Source organism: Anthonomus grandis, chromosome 6 (genome assembly GCF_022605725.1).
Source record: "Anthonomus grandis grandis chromosome 6, icAntGran1.3, whole genome shotgun sequence".
In the NCBI taxonomy this organism is placed as follows: Eukaryota; Metazoa; Arthropoda; class Insecta; order Coleoptera; family Curculionidae; genus Anthonomus; species Anthonomus grandis.
In genome coordinates, this window is record NC_065551.1 from 12,184,495 (window position 1) to 12,207,877 (window position 23,383).

Below are 23,383 nucleotides of genomic sequence, written 5' to 3' on the forward strand. Positions count from 1 at the left end.
TCAAAAATGTTATTGATGGTTTGTAAAAAACTAGACGTATTATGAGCAGTATTGCTTTCCACAACGTGTAATTGAGCAGCTGACTTGACGGCAGCAGCAACAGAATTTGAAAAAAGTTGTGCTGCATATTTCACCCTCATTTTTTGAAATGTATTAGGATTTATGTTTGCATCAGTTAGTTTTATTAAAGTTCTCGTAGTATTACTTCTTCTATCAATTTCATACGTTTTTACTATATCAGACCAAGATACAAAACTTCCATTAATTTTAAATGTTAATTTTTGATTCATAAAGTTATTTCTTAATGATTTTAGCAAGTGGGGATCATCAAATATGGTAAAAATTTTTGAATTTTCAATATCTATAACAGGATTTGTTTTTGTTGCACCGAGATTCTTAAAGGCATTTCTGTTGTTTGGTCCTTGGTCACATACCAATGCAACTGGTATAAGAGTTAACTTGTTTAACGTTTTAATAACATATTTTATTATTTTTGATAAATTTGCACCTTTAATTGGTCCGCTAGAGGTAAAATAACATATGGGAATTTTCCAATTTCCAAATATGCCTCTTACATAAAAAACTAGCGCAGTATTTGCAACAGAATTATTGCGACCTAGGAACCCCATATCTTCATAACCCTCTATATAGTCATGAAATTTATTATAGTCTAATTTAGCCTTTAATACAATTTCATCAAACAATACTGCACACACGCGTTCTATTTTGCTCATTGTCTTTACTTTCATAAAAACTTTTTTTGTTAGTGCATTCTCAAGACCTGCTTTTAAATTATTTACTTTCAACCATGACTGAATGGTGCGCACTGACGGGAGGGAAAACAGTAAATTATTCCTTAAAAATTTGTAGCAGCTAGGAGATTTATAATAAATGGAAAGAGCTAAATTTTTTTCACTTATTTTCCACAAGTTCCTTTTTCGTATTGGTAGCTGCATATTAATAAACGTTTTTAAACTAGGACTTTTATTTTTAAATATATTATCTAAAAGACTTTTATCTATAATTTTTTTTAAGCCGAAAATTTTGCATCCTTTTAGCCTTAATTTGTTTTTTTAAAATATCTAATTTTAAATTTATTTTACGCAGCTTATTTCTAATAAACGATTTGGTTGATGACGGGGTTGTTATTTCACTCACTACTTCTCTTCCTTGTCTTGTTGGACTTCTTATTTCACATTTTCTTTTTATTACGGATTCGGTGCATAAGCGCTTGGGACTATAATTGAATAAATTTATATGGTCATTGTTATCATTGGCATCATCGTCGACTACTGGGCTTCTTTTCCTTAAATAAGTCTTGATATCGGGTGCTGAAAAAAAACAATTCTAACTAAAAGCTAGTTGTAGAAGAATCACACAGTTCATAATGTTGTGGTCTGAAAATATTAATAAACTCTTGTGAATTAGATGAAGTTGGTCTATACACGCAAACAAAAATGAATGTTTCCCATAAGAAGACCCTATAAGCAACACCACACAAACGTGCAAAATATAAACAAGCTTTGTTATTTGTATATTACATATGTTTCTAAAATTTATAATAAAAATAATAACACTAGGTTGCGCTTCCAAAAGTACGACTATTGCCTTGCCCTTAAATAAGCATATATTCGGCAAATGATTTGAAATAATTAATGAAGCCTATTATAGTACATTGGTTCTTTTCGATATGCTTAAGAAATTATTTCTAAAATGAGGCAGAAATTTAACAAAATGTTAATAAAAATAATTTCATTTTAATTTAATGCTAAGATAAATCGCCAATTAGTTAATTCCATATTTAGGTTGTTATAAACTTTAAAGTAATATCATATCACTATAGAGTCATAGTTATTTTTCGAAAAAATCCCCATAAAGCCAAAAAAAAAATATTACTCTAAATAATTTTGGGTATTCTATACCAAACAAAAAGAAGTAAAAAAAAAATTAATTGTACAAATTATTTCCTCATACATATCCATATAGTGGTATTTTTCTTGGTACAATGCAATCACACGGTATCTAATTTATAGGGTTAATTTGTGATTTTATTTCATAAAAACATAGGTAGAATATATGTCTATTCCCTAGTTTCATTTTTAAATAACGTTTCCTGTTTATTCAAATAATTTGTTGTCATTTACTTTAAAAATAGTAATTTATTACAAGATGCATTGTGCGTTAAATTCTTAGTTTAAATCTTCCTCTTCATACTCCAAAAATTATAAAAATAAATAATTAGGTTTTAAAATAAAATTTTAAGGTTTTGTGGTTTAAATTATAGTTATGTTATTTTGACATCGATTTAAAATATAATATAGAATGAAAATAAAAAGCTAAGTTAAAATAAATATAAATATTACTTACCATATGGCCGAATTTCAGATGGCACTCACTCACTTCTACATTATGCATAAACGTGTTTTTTTAGTTACATTACCTTAATTTTATGAGTTAAAAATTATGCAATAAGAATAAGTTTCAATATAAACCCGGCATAAATATATTAAATTAAAAAATATAAGTTTTCTTACCTTTCCATGAAACGGGTACAGCTGATTTCAAAAGTATTTTTCTTTTATTACAATTAACGATATATTTTTTTATCAAAATGTTTCTCACAAACAACTCTATTTTTTAATAGCATTTCGTCCATGAGGTATGTTTCAGGATTTCCAATATTTTCTAACCATTGATTAAGTATCACTGGTTTCAAAATTGGAAATTTAAAGAAACTTATTACATTGTTTTTATTTTTTCTTTTACTACTGCATCCACGATAAGCACACTCACATACTTTACTTAAATTTACCATTGTCTCAATTTTAAATTCAAGAAAAAAAAATATCTTTATAGTTATTATAATATTAACACAAAAATTTAACCACGCAAAAACTCTTCGACAAGACACTCGGACCGCTCTTTGGTTAATAATATGATAAAGCACTGGTAAAATTATTTTCACGCACTCTAAGCAGTGCGCCATCTCTCCGCTGGACACTTTTCCGGGCACGATTTAGCCCATATAGCTGCGTATCTTCCTATTATTCAATCAACGGTAGAAGCTTTAATAAAAATAAAATCAATGACACTGATATAAATATAAATGAATGTATCGAATCTATTTACACATATTCTCACGATAATGGGTTCAAACTTAATCCATCCGAATCAGCTGTTATGTTTTTTAGTCCAGACAAAGACTTACCTCGACAAAATATGCAACTTTATATGAACAATCCTTTAATTTCTAATGTTCTTGAATATAAAAATCTTGGAATAATTTTTGATCATAATTTAAGGTTTAAAACCCATGTAAACAAAGTTGAGCAACGGTCAATTATTTCATTCAAAAATCTCTATAGAAATAAATGTAGGATAGTATTTTTTTTATAATTAAAATAACATAATCAGTTAGTGTAAGCTTTTCTTTATCTTTATATTCTAAAAGTATTTTTTCTTTCAAAATGATAATGTAATATATAATTTGCGCTCGTTAAAACAATATTTAAGGTTCTCAGAAAATTGATACTGCCGAACCGAATCTATGGAAACTGCTGACTCAAAAACCTGTTTGATTTCTGTTAACGGCACGACGGCGATTAAAGGGGAATAATAAAAAAGCTGACTCAGTACTTAATACGTATTAAAAAATGAGGACACGAAAAACAGGCAGTCAGTCGAAGTCTTTGAAGAGTAAAAGTCTATCTAATCTGCCAGTTTAAGACGTAAAGTCGCGGGATCACCAAAAAAGACGGTTTTGGTGCCGTGCAAGAGCTTTATAATTATAACGGGAGAAGACGGCTCCGGGTTTTATAATTTTGAGTATTTTAAAGACGAATTAAGACGTAACTAAGACGGATTTTTAAAATAAATCGAAGACGTAAATATAATAAGACGCTGTCGTGTAGTGTGAAGTTAATTAAGCGGGTTTTATGTAAAACAAGTTTTATCATCACACTTTATTATTCATGTTATTAACTCTACTTGATTCACTTATTTATTAAACTCTTTCTTTTGTTGTTCTGCCATCCAGACTTTTATTTCCTAAAAGAACCCAATAATATCTCTAGCGATAAAGAAAAAATCTACATAAAGATATAAAAATAATATAATATAAATAATATAGAACAAATAAATTTTTTGCATAACTTGTTTGAAACAAGGAATCCCAAGTATTGATATGAGAAGCTCACGTTTCGCTCCAGTACTCCGCCAGAGAGGTCACAATAATTTACTCAATATACGTCGCCATAGAACTACTCTTTTTTTTAGCGTTCTTTCTCATATGTTATTCCCAAATTATTCAATAGTGAGATGCAAAATGTTTTTGTCAACTTATCCTGTAACTTATTTAAGCAAAAATTTAAAAAATATTTACTGCCAAAATATTAATGAAAGGTAATTGTGTATCTGTATTTTGGTACTTAACTGTTTACGTCTTGATGAACCGTGACATAAATGCAAATTCTTTTTTGATTTAGTCAAATTATAATTAATGCACAGAACGTATATTCTTTTAGTTACCCTTTGGTAATAGTGAAGTTCAGGGATTTATTTTAGATATTTTAAAACTTATACAGTGCATCCGTAAAGTAGCGGATAAATTCAATAAAAATGAAATGGATCGTTTCTGGAAAAAATGCCTGAACCCGTCGATTTTAATATTCCGGTTTAGGGTTTTTCTACGTGGAAATTAAATAAACAGAGTGACTCAAAAAAAAAGATATGACGTCATCAATATGTTTTTAAAATGGAAACCACAATTTTTTAATGCAGAATCAGAAAGAACGCATTTTTTTTACAAAGGATATGGTACAAATAAATAGTGGTTACATAAGCAATTTTGAACGAAAACTAATGATAAAATGTAAAATTAAAGAAGTACCTATCTAAATTAAGTGTTGGTAATTTGGTAAGTTGTTATCGTTGTTGTGGTCAGTGTCAAAAAGTGAATGTACCGGGTGGCCAAATAAGCGAGGTAAGCGGCTGTATCTCAGGACCTGTACATCTGGCAACAATGGAATTTTTTTTATTGTTATAAAAGTGGCCATGAGAAAATTCTGGAAATTATTTTTAAGTTCCGTATTTCACCGCAAGAGGGCGTAACTAAAAATTAAATAAAAGAAACGTCTTTTTCTCCGAAAACTTAAATATTAACTTATACTTTTGATATTATTTTTAGTAAGCCTAGATAATTTGCTATAATTTTGGTTTATGAATTATTGACGTACGAACGATAGTAGGGGTGGGGGGAAGCTATTGATAGTGGAATCATTAAAATCGGTGTAAATTCTAAACCACTTATTCGAGTAGAGCAATTCAAAATTTATTTGCAAGATAAATGTAGCTGCTTTAAAAGTCTGATCTCATCACTACCCTATAGTTCCTAATAAAACCGCCAGACGGCGCAATTGGTAATAATTCCAGTTTCTTTCATTTTGCTCCAAAAATTCAAATTAAATGGTATATTTTTAACATCATATTTAAAAAGTAGATAAAATTTGCAAAAATACTGTGAAAACCGCACGATGATATCTTTGCTTGTTTTAAAGTTATAGCGAATTAAAAGTCTTTTACGCACCGAGTCCAAACTTATGTACCGCCATCTAGCGCTCGGCCTTAGAATGTCTAGTTAACGTATAGTAGGCGGAACAAAAGATACTTTTGTTTTTGCCAGTTTAAATCTGTTTTCAATTTTCTTTGCTCGATTTTTTTTAAAATGCCTTTTACAAATAATGAAGCTGTGGATTGGATTGCGGTTTTCTTTGAGTGTTTTCAAAATACAGCAATAGCTGAAAGACAGTATACCCTTCGGTATCCAGATCGCCGCCATTATGGCAGAAGAATTTTTCCACAGTTGGTACAGGGATACGCGATACTGGGAGTTTTAGTCGGCCCAAATTTAGAAGGCGTCGCTCTACTGGAAGAACTGAAGAAAACATTATTAATGTGTTGGCCTACGTAGAGTTTAATAGGCATATTGGAACTCGTGCGTTATCTTTAGATTTGGGAATAGCTCGAACTACTGTTCAAAATATACATAAAGACCACAGGTAATACATCTTGTTATTATAATTTTCTTCTCGAGTATAGGCATTTCTTTTTATTTTAAGGCTACACCCGTAGGATTCCATATAATCCTACACCAAGCTCTAAACGAACATGATTTTGAGCGCCGAATTGATTTTTGCCAATGGATACTAGCAATGGTTCGCGAAAACAGGGATTTTTTGTCACAGATTCTGTGGACTGATGAAGCCACTTTTTGTAGCGATGGGAAAGTCAACAGGCATAATATGCATTATCGGTCGGTTGAAAATCCTCGTTGGATGCGAGAAGTTCAGCACCAAGGCCTCTGGAGTGTAAACGTGTGGTGTGGCATTATCGGAATGAAAATTATTGGTCCTTATTTTTTTGATGGCATATTAACCGGTAATGTTTTTTTGCATTTTTTAACAAATTCCTTGCCTATTTTAATGGAAGATTTGACATTGGAAGTAATATATTTCCAATTGGACGGGTGCCCAGCACATCTTTCCCGTTTGGTGCGGCATCATATAAATAATTACTTTCAAGGGCACTGGATCGGAAGGGGGAGTCTATATCCTTGGCCGGCCAGGTCACCCGATTTAACATACCTAGACTTTTACTTATCGGGTCGTTTAAAAGATATTGTGTACCAAACTCCACCTACAACAAGACAGGATATGGAAAACAGAATCCGTGGTGCAATAAATGAAATATCAGCTGCTGAAATCGAAACAGGAGATTTATCCACCCAAAGAAGATTGGAAGCTTGTTTGAAATGTGATGGAAAACAGTTTGAACACCTATCGAGGCATTAAATACCAAATATGTTTGGGTTTAAAATCGGTCCTTTTCAGGACCATAATTTAAATATAAAGAAATTCGCTAATAAAATTATTCGCCTTAAGAAAATCACATAAACTTCCAGTTATTCTGTGATACATAGGTATTAGTAATTTATAATTTATCAATCATTACTTTAATAATTTATTAATTATGACAACATCATGGTATCCTAGTTGTGGTAATACTAATTAGAGATTTTTAGGCAGGACACTAGATGGCGGTACGTAAGTTTAGGCTCGGTGCGTAAAAAACTTTAATTCGCTATAACTTTAAATAGGATGTCAAAAATATACCATTCAATTTGAATTTTTAGAGCAAAATGAAAAAAACTGGATTTATTACAAATTGCGCCCTCTGGCGCTTTTATTAGAAACTATAATAATATATTTTAAAGCAGCTACATTTATCTAGCAAATAAATTTTGAATTGCTAAAATCAAATGAGTGGTTTAGAATTTACAGCGATTTTAATGATTCCACTTTCAATAGCTTCCCCCACCCCTACTTTCATTCTTACGTCAATAATTCATAAACCAAAAGGATAGCAAATTACCTAGGCTTACTAAAAATAATGTCAAAAGTATAAGTTAATATTTAGGTTTTTGGAGAAAAAGAGGTTTCTCTTATTTAATTTTTAGTTGCGCCCTCTTGCGATGAAATACGGAACTTAAAGTACAGGTACAGTTGCCAGAGGTACAGGTCCTGAGATACAGCCGCTTACCTCGCTTATTTGGCCACCCGGTATTTTGTTGAAACTATTTGAATTATTTTTACATTTGCAAGTGGTGTTTATTCTTTTTGAGAGGCGTGTCATTCTGCGTTTTATTAGTAACTACACTTTATTATCTACTGTTATTGTATGAAATATGAGAAAATTAACCGAACGTGAAAGAATCGAAATCTTATGCATGATTGGTTTCGGAGATATGTCTCGTAGTCGAAAGGAGGTGGTTCAGTTGTTTAATGCAGAGTTAAAGCAAAGTTTCGTGAACTCGGGTATGTTCGGGATACTCAAAAAGCTGGTCGGGGTTTAATAACTGAAGAAGATGAGTTTAACCAAAGTTTACTGAATAAAATACAAGTTGCTTCACTCGGCTCCACGCGCCGAATTCCTATTCACCGCCCCTCACTTCATTTGCCGGGCGACGCTCCTACAATCGAATCTGTTGGGTTACACAGTGAGTAGAGTTTAAATCGTTTTGATGTGCGAGCGTTTTATTACTAGTTGTACCGGGTGGACTCAGTGGAATGGCAAATTATTATAATCTATTATATTAAAATGTCGACTTATTGTTAGGTAGACAGTTGTTTTACAAAGCGTGGAAGTGGTTTAATGTTTTTTAGATGTTCTAAAAATGAAAATATATATATAAAATATATATTTATATATATAATAAAATAAGAAATAAGGGTAACCAATTACATGCCAGGTTATAGTACCTCTCTGTCATGAGAGGGTGTGTTGTGACCAAAATAACGTGCGCAGTTTCATTTTCACATAAAATAAAATATGAAAGTTGGATTTTGGTCAACTTCTTACTTTATTCTTATATTATTTTGCTATATAAATGCGTTATGGAACTTTTGTACATTTAACTCTTATTTTATTTTTATTTTACTTTATTTGTCTGTATAAATCCAGCTTAAGAGACTACATTGTTTACATTTTAAAATGGCAAAATATATTTTCCTCTCAATCTTTTGTCCTTCTTTTACAATATTGCACTTTTGCCAGAGCTATTTAACCGCTTTTTAAGTATTAAAAAATATAATAACTTTTAAAGGTTATTTGAGTCGGAAACATAAGTGAGCTTATAATGAAAAAAACTAATCGAAAATTAATAAAATTCATAAAAAAATCGACCTAATTTAAAAGCAAAAATATTAATAAAAGCAGTAGTCAAAACAAAAATATCTTGGAGCCTTAAAAAATTTAGTCACTTCGGCAACATTGCGCTACAGTCTTACGCACGTTTTACTATTTTTCGAGTTCTGTCAAAAATTATGAATGAATGAATCCCGAGCGATGTTGCCAAGGAATTAAAACAAATAAACGCTTTAAATTATTGAGTCTAAGGGCGTCTTTACGTTTAAACAGCAAAAGACTTTTGTATTTTTACCACCAGCGTCGTCACATGAAAAATATTAAGGTTAATTAATTATGTAATGACATTTTTCGCCTCTATTTAAAATTGCACAAGAGCGACGAAAACAACACGTATGGATATAGAAAATTATTTGTACAGTACACAATCCTAACCCAATTTGTAAGGGAGGGAAAATGAAAATAACAAATTTGTCGATTATTATATTATTTGCACTAGTGCTTAGTGCAAATAATATTAATAAGCTCATAAGCTCTGCCCCACTGGCAACAAACCAAACAAAAATTAATTGAAAATATGCATTGTTGCCAAGGGGTACTAACAACACTTTCTCCATCCTTTTCTCTCTCAGTACTGATTTTAAAACAATAAAATTCCACATTTTTGGGCTGGTTATGAATGAAACATTACGTATATTACTTATGTCTTTGGGAATGCTATTATTAGTCTGACAAAATAACATAAACGTCAAAAAGTGTAGTAATCAATCATTTAAAATTCAAACATGTCATTACTTAGTAGTTATGTCTATCTTTAGTTGTTACGTTTAGTAACAGTAATATATGCATTTTTTCACACAAACTTTTGACTTTGATTTAAAAATAAATCCTAGTGAAACCAGTCGTACCAAAACAACCTTTAATAAGATACCTAAGTATCTAATTATTAACAAAAAAAAATTTAACCATTTAGTTCTTGAATTACGTAAACTTTGATAATGTAACATTTATTTAGTTTGGTGGCTATAAAAACAAATAATTTATAGTATGTATTATCAATTTACATATTTTTCCGAAGTAGGTACATTAAATAATAATTTTATGCCAGATAATAAAGTTATTATAAAGTCGTGCTCCGTCTTCCCCTAGTGTGCCCACAGAGTAGACGCGAGATTCTCGCTTCCGGTACTCAAAGCCGATCTGCGCCGTTTTCTCGCGCGGAGATTACACACAGTTAATACCGGTAAAAGCGAGTTTCGTTTTAAAATTCGCTAGTTTCGTTTTACAACAGCTAGCAGGATGTCGTCGTCTGATGATGATCTTATTGCTACGGAGTTTATTTTTTTTTTCTAAACAGAAAAAAAGTTGGAATTCATTCTATTAATCGTGAAAGAAAAACTTACGGGGAATACCATCATTTATTTCCAAATTTAAAGAATGATAATGAAAGATTCTTCCAATATATGAGAATGAGTCAGGACAGTTTTAATTATATTACAGGAAAAGTGAAATGTCGTTTAACCAAAAATTGGTGCAATCTACATAAGCAGCCTATTTTACCAGAAGAAAGACTTGTTATAACCCTAAGGTAAGTTTTGTTAAATAATTTAAATTACTTTTAATAGTATATTTTTCTTCTTATTTAGTTTAAATGGTAGTTATTTAATGGTATAAATAGAAGATAGTAGTATACATTTCCAATATAAAACAAACTTATTTTTAGGTTATAAAATTGTTTTATTACTTTTGTTTATACAAATATAAGCTTAAAGCCATATAGGAATACTGTTATTTGTTAATGGAAATAAAGATTATAAGTTGAGTTTTCCTCCTGGTTATTATAAATAGGTGTAGGAACATTAGCAGGAAGCCTTTGAAACGTGACTGATGGGTTTAAGGGAATGGAAAAGTGGGTGTTTTCATGTATAGTATGATAGTAAGGATCGCCAGAAGAATGCCCACTAGAATGGGACGATGTAGAAGATAATGGAGGAGGAACGAGGAAAGTGTTATGTTGGTAGGAATATTGATCCACTAATTCTTGCACGCGGCAACGAAAAGATAATACTCTGTTTTCAGGTATTTTCATTACATGTGGAAGCAAACTTTTAAAAAATGACAGATGTTCGTCATCTTGATCAGTGCAACTTTTTTTAGCTTTATTTTTCAGATACTCGACTTTGCGTTTTTCTATTTCCAGAATTGATACCTGATATGCATCAGTAGCAGTTCTTTTTCTTCTCTGTGATGTACTAGGTGCCAAAATAGGATTAGTTTGCCCTAAAATACGAGTAGGTGGTATCACGCAACTTTAACTAGCTTGAGAAGATTTCTCTTCATCGCTATTCTCGTCCAAAGATTGATTTGGTTCTGTCTCCTGTGTCTGTTCTGTCTGCTGCGTTGACTGCGTGCTCGACAAACTTCCACTGGTTACCCTCGGCTTGATAACTTCCTTTAGGAAAAGAAGTTGTTCGAAATATGGCCACTTGGATGTGGGCACATCCTCAGCAGCGTCTCCAGATCTTGGTGGAGGGTATTTTCCCAATTCAACAGAGAATTGGCGTATTGAAGAGGAATGTTTTAATAAACGCTTATCTCGTGCTAGAAAATGTGTAGAATGTACGTTTGGTATAATTACTTCAAAATGGCGTATACTCTCAAAATCCATTGAAACCAATATTACAACAGCAGATAATATTATTAAAGGTATTTGCGTTTTACATAACACAATGATTGATAAGGAAGGTTTTGAAAGACATCTCAGTGAAGTATCTATTGAAAATGGCTCAGAAAATGCCAGGAAAAAGACGACGGGAAGACCTCCAAATGAAGCAAAAAATAAATTAATCTTATTAAATAATAATACTGCAAAATAATGTTAAGAAATAATGGTGTAGTAAACATACTACACCATTATTGTTGTATTGTATTATATTATATCAACGTACCATCTTGTTTCATTTCAACGCTTATTTCCTTCCAGTATTTGTCAATCACATTGCGATTGCAATGTAATTTATCCCTCTTGTTCCAAATAGCTGTCCTTTCAAAAACCGCAGCAATAAGTAGTTCCTTATCCATGGCAACACACGTGAACACGCGTACGACAAGCGCGGAAATAAACTAAATTTTTATTACTTTAAACGCTGGCTAGCAGGTTATCTGCGCGGACCTGCTTTAACCGGTTTTAACTGTGTATACGTTCATATAAACATTCGAAATAATTCTTAAAGCGATAAACGCGACATGACGCGAGTCACAGGTAAGCGAGAATCTCGCGTCCACTCTGTGGGCACACCTACAGTTCGAATTAGACGAAACTCGTAAAATAATAGCTATTTTTTACCCGAATTCCCCTTTACATTTTTTGCTAGTTCCCCGTCGGCGAGGAGCTCGGCGGCCTGCCTTTGAGATCGAAAGATAAAAGGTTTTTCGCCGAGTGAAGCAACTTGTATTTTATTCAGTAAACTTTGGTTTAACGTTCTGTTAACAGTCGAAGATAATCCCAAAGCCAGAATCACAGTCACGGCTTCTAATGTCAATTTATCGCGATCTACTGTGGTACATACTGTATACATAAAGTATTGAAAAAAGCTTCCAGTTCCACCTTTTCCAGATTTTGATCACCGAAATGAATTTTATGAGCAAATGCAGCAGCTATGTAATGATAACAATAATTTTGTAAAACGGATATTTTCTGACGAAGCAACGTTTGCTCTAAACGGCCATGTGAACAGACAGAATTGTTGATACTGGGCGACCGAAAACCCTCATTGGTTCACAGAATACACAACACACTCAAAAAGTCAATATGTGGTCCAGTATAGTGGAAGGAGAAAGAGTTTTAGGACCTTACTTAACACTAACTTAACATTAACTAACTGGTGAGAGGTATTTGGACTTTCTTCAAAATAAACTTATCCCCGCTCTGATAACTTAGTATCAGAATTTGGAAGAATCCGACATGCACCAACGTGATCTTTTTTTTCAGCAATATGGAGCCCCGCCACACTATGCTTTACCCGTTCGCAATTATCTAGATGAAGTTTTTCAAAATCGTTGGATAGGTAGACGAGGGTTCATTGATTGGCCGCCCAGATCGCCAGATTTAACTCCCCTTGATTACTTTTTATGGGGATACTTGCATTAAAAAATTGTGGTTTCCATTTAAAATAACATACTGATGACGTCATATCTTTTTTTAAGTCACCCTGTATATTTAATTCCCATGTAGAAAAACCCTAATTTTATATGTTTTTCTATTTAATTTTCCTTTTACATGCTCGGTTAAGCAAAAGATAATAAATACATTTTTTAGTTTTATTTAGTTTTTTTTGGATAGTTTACAACAGGATGAATATAAAAGTGAATACTTATTCTTACCTGTGCAAGCCTTGCCTCATCCTGCTTCCGATTCTTCTTCTCCTGGTTGAGTTGCGACTCCAGGGAAAGACGTAACCTACGCTCGTCCTGCATCCGCCTCTCCAACTGTCCAATTGTCTGTTTATCCGATTGACGGGCGGCGTGCGCTCCCTGCACCCGCTCCTGAAGATCGTCGATTTGTCGTTGTAGATGCGACATCTCCGACCTCGACGATTTTTCGCTTGTGGTCAAAGCGGCGACCTTCACAAAGAAAAATAAATAAATATTAATTAAATAATTTACACGTTAAATTGGATGAAAATAATTAATCGGTTTTCTTACTTGTATCCTCAACTCTTGCTCGCTGTTTCGACATTGAACCAGGTCGTTCCTGAGCCGCCTGTTTTCAGTCTCTAATTTTTGCAGGTACTCGTGCGCCTCCCTGTCTTTTTCTTGCTCGCGTCTCTCTTTACGTTTCGAGGTTTGTCGCGGCTCCGGTTCGATCGTTTCCTCGTGGAAATCAACCAATGAGCCGTTTGTATGTGAATGGTTTATCTAATGAATAAGAGAGAAATATCTAATATACAGTATGAAGGATTATTTATTTTTACGCGCAGACCTTGTTTTGTCTCTCTATGTGTTTTTCTGTGTGACGATTGTCGTGATGATCCGCTTTGTCCGCCAGCGAAGTTTTTTTATGAGATCTAGTGTTACTGTGGACGCCGTTCGGTATCGTGCCGTTCGGTATATGACCGTTTTTATCCTAAAATATTTTGATTTGATTAACAATATAGATATGGTAACCTAAACTCTGGTTATTTCTAGAATACTGGAAAGATTTTCAGTCCTGTCTATAATTAATATTAATAAAATTCGGTAAAATTGTGTCGAGAAAAAAGTATTCAGGAAAATTATCGTTCGAAAAATTGATTGTTCAAAAAAAAGTAGTTCCAGAAAACGATTGCTTGGGAAAACGACTGCGATACAATAAATAGTATATGAGGAAATGTTCATTCGAAAATCGGCATTTGGGAAAATGTGCGGAAACGACTGAGAAACTGATTGCAAAACAGTACTTCAAAATTGGCGAAAAATACATGAAAACCCCAAATTTAACGTTTTAAGCATTGGCAAAAATGAATTCGACATAAGAGATATAGAAACTTGGAGACGTGTCAACATAAAGTAAAATTAATAGTTATTTTAACTTGCGTGTACAGAAAGTGTAAATAATTTAATTTTTTCCAGTTTAAAAGTTCTAGGACTTCTAGTTTTATGTCATTTTATTTTCTCCAAATATTATATGTAGTAACTTACTATATAGAGATGATAATTTGGGTCATATTAGGGCTACTTAAAAAACTTATACTCAAGTGTTAATGCACCGATCGAATCAAAGTTTGACCGAAGCCGCCATACTATAGAAAGCCAGAAACATCGCTTCACACTTTAGCAACTACGTCACGTCGCACGGCGTTAGCTCGGACGACCCGCATTGTGCTTGCTGACTACGCTGCACTGAAAAGAGCAATGTAGTTGGCGTAGTTTTTGATAAAAAATAAGTTAATACAAAATAGTGATAAAAAATAATTAATTATAGATGATGTGATATTAATTTGAAAATAAAGATTTGTATAAGGATTTGTAATAATATTTTAAGGAGTTGGTAATTTACTACAAAGGTAAGATTAAAATAATTATTATTAAATCATTAATAGTAGGTAGTATAAGCTGCTAGTCCTTTTTCAATGTTTTCATTCAATTCAAAGTTTCGACTTTTTTTTGTGTGCGGCAAACATTTTAAAGCGAGATTTGTAATAAATGAAGATTCTGTAAAGCGGGATGATGGCAGTGTATTGACATTGCCTCGAAGGGCTCCCAAGCTCACAAAGGATGCGGTTCCAACAATATTTGAAACTCAACCAAAATACATGTTCTCCAGTCTTCCTGCACCTCACGTAAATCCAAAAAAACGCCCTGAAACTGTATGTGTTCGCAATAGCTAGCCTAATCAAAAAGATAACAAGCAAAGTGTTACAAAGCCAACAATGTGTCCATTGGACATGCTAAATAATATTTATAAAACAGAAAATATTATTATAACCGATAAAGAGAAAGACATAAAAATTAATAACTCAAATTAATAGAGACTGCACCTTTGCCCAAAAAAGTATGAAATCTAAATTCGCTAGACAACGAAAAAAATATTACCGCACTAAAAATGCACACAGAAATCATTCATTCATCATTCCTTGAAATGATTCTAAACACGAAAACGTTCAGCGAATAGTTAAAGTATGGGATGATTTGAGTATTCAGGGAGAAGGTGTAAAAAATACAAGAACACTATCGGACATAAGTAGAGAAACTATTTAAAATTCCTTATATTGCAAAAACCTTCAGTATTTAAATTGCTATTTCCTAAAAATACTGTTGCTCCTAATTTTCCTTTTAGCAGTTGTTTATTTATAGTAGGAGTCCAAATATTTTAGGTTATATATTATTAAGTTAATAGAGAAACTCACATAAGAACTAACCAAATTTAATATTTATTTCGATTTACGTGAGTTTTGTTAGGAGTTTTTTAGTGAATATTCCTCGCGGTATATATTTGTCAGAAAATCTTCGTAGAAAATAGTTGTTGCAATTAAGAGTGGTGTACGATAAGCGGACATAAGCAAAATGCTTAGTTTGCATAAATCTGTTATAAGCAAAACAATTTCCAATGTTAAAATACGAAATTCGTTCAAATCGGCAAATTAAATTTTAAGTCTAAGGAAAGCAGGAATATTTAAAAAGCTTAAAAATTCGCTAATCAGGTAGAACCAGAAGACTCGATTCAACTTTGCCAAAAAATATTTGAATTAAACAACCAATTATTGGAAAAAAGTTCTTTTTACTGATGAAAGAAAATTTAATTTATTTGGGTCTAATGGAATACCGTGGGAGCATCGCCAGAATGCAAAAGATTTGATCCAGTATACAAAACCTACTGTAAAGCATGGTGGTGGATCTTGCATGATATGAGATTTTTTTTCTGGGTATGTATGGTATACATGTTATTGAGGGCATTATGGATCGATTTGTATATTTAATTACATAAAAAAATGTAATACTATCATTTGCTGAGGATAATTTACCGTCGACTCGGATATACTAGCAGAATAATGACCCTAAACATGAATCAAAAGTAATTCAAGAATCGTTTTTATCAGAAAAGATTAGGGTTATGAACTTTCCTACACAAAGTACCGATCTTAACCCTATTAAAAGCCTCTGGAATTAGACCAGCGTATAAGACTACATCAGATAAGCAATTAAAATAATCTAATAAAAGTTTTGCAAAAATCCTGGAATTCTATTGGAGAAGAAACAGTTATGACATTTTTGGAATCCGTACCAAAATGATGTCGCGAGGTTATTGCCAATAAGGAATACTCTACCCATTATTAATTTTATTAGTTTAAAAATAGGTATTATGTTGAAATCGTTAGTAAAAAAATTTAGTTTCCCTACTTTTCAATTAAACATAAATTTCTACTGCCATATCTTTTCTGTGAATTTTACAGCTGAGACAACAGGTATGTTATTTTACATTTTTATTTATACGGCAGTTATTTCTGTGCATACATACACTATCGTTCATATGTAGAACAACAAAATTAATAATCAAATTTTATAAAAGTTAAAAGCAGCAAGCAAAAAAATTGCTATAAATTTATATTTGGTCTTGGCCTATACATTTCTTAGCATAAATACCCACACGTTTTATAAACAAGATTCTTAATCTTACAATTTTTTTGCTGTAAGTAGAGCAACTATTTTTTAAGTCCGTTTTAAAATTAGATTTCGATCAGTCCAGTTCAGCTATAGTTCTTATCAGATACAAAATGCCAAGAGGTTTATTAGACAAGGAGAAAAACATCAATCTTAAAATAATTAAAGTATCAAGGACTATTTCCAATTTTAACAGAAGAAATACTTCAGAAGCAGTCTCCAAGAGTGGTAGGACACGCAAAACTACTAGTGCCGTTGACAGAAAAATTAAAATGCTTTCTGCTAATGACCCCTTTATGAATGCATCCTGTATAAAAAAAGAAATTTCGTCTTTTATACAGGATTATTCTTTCTTCTTCTATGGGAGGATGTCCTGTATCTTTGCTAGGGAACATGTGAATTGGGTTTTAAAAAATGGAAAACGGTACTATTTTCCGATGAAAGTCGTTTTAAACTTTTTAAATCTGATGGAATTTTTTGGGCGAGGCGACCGATCAACGAACGTTTCAACCCCAAATATCGAGTTACTGTGAAGCATGAAGTAGGTGGAATTATGGTTTGGAGTGTTTTTCGGGGTTTGGCATGGGTCCATTAGTGAAAATAGAGGGATTAATGAACCGTTTTGTATACTGTGACATTCTAGAAGACCACATGCTTCCATTTGTCGAGGATAACATGAGTTTAAGATGGACATTCCAGCATGATAATTACCCGAAACACACCTCCAAATTAATAAAAGATTGGTTGGTTGCAAATAACATCTATGCTAATGCTTTGGCCAGCACAGTGTCCCGCTCTTAACCCGATAGAGAACATGTGGGATGAAATTTACAGGGCCATTCATAAAACTTGACTGAACTGTATGAAGAAGTCCAAAACCTATGTAACTCCGTATCTCAAGATTATATTGATAAACTTTTACATTCTATGAAAAATCGATGCCTTTAATTTTTTTAGTTAGTTCTATATTTGACTCTGCAAATTTGTAATAATTAGCATACATATTTTAGGTTTTTATTAAAGAATTAAATTATATGTTTACTGTATGTATTATTACTAAATAATAAAGCCTCAAATAAAAATCCGGTGTTCACTTTCACTGTTCTATAAAAATTTAAAATAACAAAGGTTGCTCTACATAATATGGGCAATAGTGTACAGATAATTTTTTTTTGATTACATGAGTTATAGGTTAGCTAAGTTGTAATATACGTTTTGCTTTAATTTTTACAAATTACGTGTATGTAGTGTATGAACGTGTATGAACTTATGCCACTAAGTTCTATTAAAAAATATATTTTTTTTCAGGAGTTTGCGTTGCATGTACCAATACTTTGGGCATATGAAGCACCACACTACTTTCAGGAGCCGAAAAAGTACCATAGGGCAAGAGCCGTTTTGGATAATGCGGATGAGGACACAAAATGCGCTATCCGTATTCATTCATTCTTTCTAAAAAATGAACCACCGACTGTCGAACAAATTTTAGCTGCAATTGAGGGAAATGCGGCAATCTACAACTTTAAACACACAGCTTTTCAGTATTTACTCTAAGAAATAGGTTTCAGTAAGTTTAATTTTTTTTAACTATGCATATAGAATAATGTAAAATAAAAGAACTCTTGATATATTTTTTAAAATTAAGTATATAAACAGGACCCGGAATTCTGTGCTAAAAGAGGAAAATGGAATTATTTGCTGGAGGCGACACTATCTGAGATATATCGAGTGCTGAAAAAAAACAAGTCAATCTATTATTTAGATGAAACATGGGTCAACGCACGTCATGTGATCAAAAAACTGTGGAAATATACCACTGTAACTACTTTAAGAGAAGCTTTTATTAAAGGGTTATTTAGTAGCTTCACAACCCCATCAGCAAAAGGAAAACGTCCCATAATCCTTCATATGGGTTCCGGTAAGGGTTTTGTTCAGCAAGTTCCCCAAATTTCCTATAGAAAAATAGAGGAAGAGGTAGGAGTTTCAAACAAAAAGTTTCAAAAAAACAAAAGTGCAAAAAATTAAAAAAAAAGCATAAATTTAAACCCTATAATGTATTATTTTGTAGGGATGACAAGAATTGCATCCTGACGATCAATTTAAACGATTGGAATGTTCTAATTGCTTCTTAACCAAAGCTAACGAAGATTCGGATTTTAAAAAAAAGGTAATATGATCTGACCAATCCCATATAAGCAGCAGAGGCATATTTAATAGGCAAATTACAAGACATTTGTATAAAGAAAACGAAGTTATTACTTTTGCTTTAACTTAGTGTTTTATGTTTTGTATTGGGCACTAAAATATATATATATGTATATATATATATATATATATATATATATATATATATATATATATATATATATGTATATATATATATATATATATGTATATAAATATATATATATATATAATTGGCACACACACACACGGGTCAGATGGCTCTCGAGATCACCGGACTTACGTATTTTACACTTCTTTGTATGGTAATACATAAAAAATAAAATGTATGCAAATCGGCATAATAATATAGATAAACTCCGAGCAACCAAAGCATTCAGGAACTTACAAACATTATATAATTTTAAATGCTTAAAGGCGAATGGAAACCGTATGTGGTTTATTTAAAGACAAAATGTCTACTATATAAATATTTTTTCTTTTCAACATTTTTAAAGAGATTTTTTATGTTACAGAGTAATATTTTGAGTTTTTATTTTAAATATTATTAAATAAACAGGTTTAAATTACATGGCATCTTAAAAAAGTACTAATTAAATGCAGGTGTGAAATATTTCATGGCCTACAATTAAAAAAACATAAATATGGATTTTTATAATTCTTGATGCTAAAATGTATTACAGTTTAGGTTGTGATACATTAATGTATTAAAAAAAAATTGCAAAAATTTGACGTTAAAATATACAGGGTATTTCATTTAAAAAATACCAAGTTTGTGCTCAATCTGAAAAACAATGCTGTATTTTTTTTTTAATACGCCACTGACTTATAAATAAAAATATCTATTATAAGCAGTTTTAATTTTTTTTTATCTTATACAAAGCCTGAGAAATAATAACATCTCCAAAAGTGAACATTTTCATTTTCGCCCTGTATTTCAGGAACAAAATTAGTTGGAATATTTCTGTTTATGGCTTTAAAAGTCTTAGAAAAAAGTGATACAGGGTCGGGAAACCCGCAAAGCTATATCTTAAAAAATGACAGAGATACCCTGCAATCTCATGCAAAATGGGACACAGTGTACATAGTATTTATTTATCTGTATCTAGCTGAACATTATATAATAATAATATATATTATTATTATATTTATATTATGTTCAGCTAAATATAATAATAACTATAATTATGTTACTATAATATACATCTACCTGAAAATTTTGTTTTTTATAATAAGATCTTTAAATAAATATAGAGTTTTTTATGTGTGGATTTTTTTTTGTTAATCAGTTTTTCATCTGCGGTTCTCTTTATAATCTAGTATATTAACTACCTGTTTTTAAAATAGCATAAATCAAGCATTTTAAATAATATATTCCAAAATGTAATTTTTGGTAGGCATTAAACATACCAGGCTTTACTCTTAGGCAAATGTATTGCAAAGGGTAGGAAAAATTCTTTACGAGGTACTTCTGTTTTAAAACCAAAATACATTTTTATTTGTAATTATCAATTTAATCAACTACCTGTTTATCTGACGAAATATATAAAAATAAATCCGAATAATATAAAGGTATTTCAAATCAAGAATAACTTTTTATCTGCCGCTATTACTTTTTAATTTTATTTAAGAACTTTTTAAGAATCTTTCTGACTTCATAAAAAAATATTATTCCTTAATCAACCATTACATATTGTAAGACTTTATTGTTTGATAAAAACAAATAATTTTAATTTTCTTGGCGACTAAATTAGTATAAAAAATATTTTGTTGAATCAAAATACAAGCAAACTCCGTTAGTCTAACCTGTCGATCGAAATACGGATTATTCAGGTACGTAATTTTCACGTAATATTTGAATATCAACAATATACAGGGTGATTGATGGTTGATGGTACCTGAGACGTTTACGGAGAACGGAAAATAGATTTTTTTTTTAATTTGGCATCGTGGGTATTAGCTAGTGATCTGACAATTAAAAATATTTTAAGCGATGCAGCGTTGCAGCTTATACCAAAAAGTAGTAGCAACCTTGTTATTTTAAATGGAATATCCTATATATTATTTTATTTTCTGATCCGCTATCGCTTTCGTTTTGTGATTGTTTTTGAATAAGGTGTTCCTATACCTATTTTTAGTGCTTGTCGAGAAATTAAATATTTTCTTTATTTTTTGACCAAAACAGCTCCAAATAAATTTTTATTACTACGACACTGGAACGCACAGAAAATTGAAATTATGAGCGTAATTTACGGAGGTATTGTACATATCGTCTTCGCTATAAAATTTGTTCTACATTATACAGAGTTGGTCAAAATTATTGATTTTACCGCTATACTCTATTTCAGAGCAATAAACTGGGGAATTCCGTTCTGTTTGGCTACATTTCGTGGTAGTTCATAGGCGCAGGTACTTATAATATTTATGAATTTAATTTTCACGGATTAAATGCTTTTATTTTGAAAGAGATTAAATACTAAATAAATACTTTTAATCCTGTTGTATAGGTACCTATCTTTTAACGCTTTGTAACATGCAAAAATGGGGTCAGGTAATATATACAGACTATAAATACTTTTAAATCATAGTTTAAACGTTAGTAGTCACTGCTACGCTGTAGTGTAATCACAATATTATTATCCCAATATTTAAAAAATGGAGGTATTCAGTCCAACGAAAAAATGTACTAAAAATTCTCCACTATCGCTGAGTGAAAAAGTTATTATTTTAAATGTACATGATTGCATAAAACACGATTACCCTAGTTTTACTGTGCAAGAAATTGTTGAAAAATGTTCTCGAATGAGTGGAATTGGAAAGTCCACCATTTTCAAATTGTTGCGGGAAAGAAAAGTAGCAGGTCAAGTGGAATCTCCCAAGCAAAAGCCAGGACGACCTACAAAAGTCCTTGATGAAAATGCTAAATGTATAATTCGAAGAAAAGTTCACTCTTTTTATTTTAAAAAGGAAATACCCACCCTAGACAAAATTTTAATGGAGCTTGGCCGAGATGACAGTATTCCGTTGATAAGTAGAAAACTTTTATGGAAAACTTTAAAAAATATGGATTTTGCCTGGGAAAAGCATAACCGCAAAGCACTTTTACTGGAGAGCGACGAAATTGTTTGTTGGAGACGACAATACTTGAGAAGTATCAAGCAGTACCGCAGGGAGCAAAAGAAAGTTTTTTATCTTGATGAGACGTGGATTAACGAAGGTTATATAGTCCAAAAAATGTGGCAAGACAAAAATATAACCAGTGCTCGCCAAGCTTTCATAGAAGGCCTGTCTACGGGTATTAAAGTACCTTCGGGAAAAGGAAAAAGACTTATAATCACACATATTGGAAGCGAAGAGGGATTTTTAAAAGAAGGTCTGCTAACCTTTGAGTCGACTCGCACAGGAGATTACCATGAAGACATGAACTCAGACGTTTTCGAGGACTATTTTGGTGAAATGATAAAATTTCTTCCGGCTAATTCGGTGGTGGTTATGGATAACGCAAGCTATCATTCACGGCGAATAGAGAAGACGCCAACTTCAAGTTGGAGAAAGCAAGAAATTATCGATTGGCTGACTGCAAAAGGTATTGCGTTTGAAGCAAATTTGATAAAAAAAGAACTGCTGGCAATAGCAAACTTACACAAAACTCGTTTCATGAAATACGCTGTGGAAGATATAGCCGAAAAATATAATATAACTGTACTGCGCTTACCGCCATATCATTGCGAACTAAATCCTATAGAACTGATATGGGCGCAGGTAAAAGGATTTGTAGCAAGACAAAACACGACTTTTAAAATGAAAGATGTTAAGCTACTGTTTGATCAAGCCATTACGGAAGCGACACCAGAGAATTGGCGAAAAGCAGTCCAGCATGTAATTAAGCAAGAGGACAAAATGTGGGATCTTAACAACCTCATCGATCAGACAGTCGATCCTTTAATTATAATGTCAAGAGGTGATGACAGTTCGTCAGATGACGAAGAAGACTACAATCTATTATAATTTAAAATTGTTATACACTGTTCAAAAAGTGCCAGATCCAAAAGTGACATTTTCAACTGTTTTACTCTACATATTATGTTCAATAAATTTGTGAAAAAAATATATTATTCCATTTAAACAAAAGTAACTTTCTAAAATAAAATAGCATTTAAGTACATTAATTATAAGGTAAAAAACAAGTCCCAGTTGCACGCCTTTGGCGAACCGTTTTCAATGTTTATCAGTGGGTAACAATGGGCAAAACTTATAAATTGACCCAAAACCGGGTGGCACTACCTGCAATCAACGAAAAGAAAGAATTTTACATTGAAACTAATACCCAACTAAGATAGTGGCATAAAATATTGGTGGA

General features: G+C 31.9%; 1 protein-coding gene across 2 annotated transcripts in view; it reads right to left on the minus strand.

Annotated features, from left to right (window-relative positions):
- The window catches only part of LOC126737349 (macoilin-1), a 134,287-nt gene that overhangs the window by 100,054 nt on the left and 10,850 nt on the right, over positions 1-23,383 (minus strand). For both annotated transcript variants that reach the window (XM_050442211.1, XM_050442212.1), the window contains exons 5-7: positions 13,682-13,825; positions 13,405-13,617; positions 13,084-13,323 (exon numbers count right to left, since the gene is read on the minus strand). In XM_050442211.1, the coding sequence (XP_050298168.1) occupies positions 13,084-13,323; positions 13,405-13,617; positions 13,682-13,825 (597 nt within the window). The remainder of the gene's footprint in view (positions 1-13,083; positions 13,324-13,404; positions 13,618-13,681; positions 13,826-23,383) is intronic.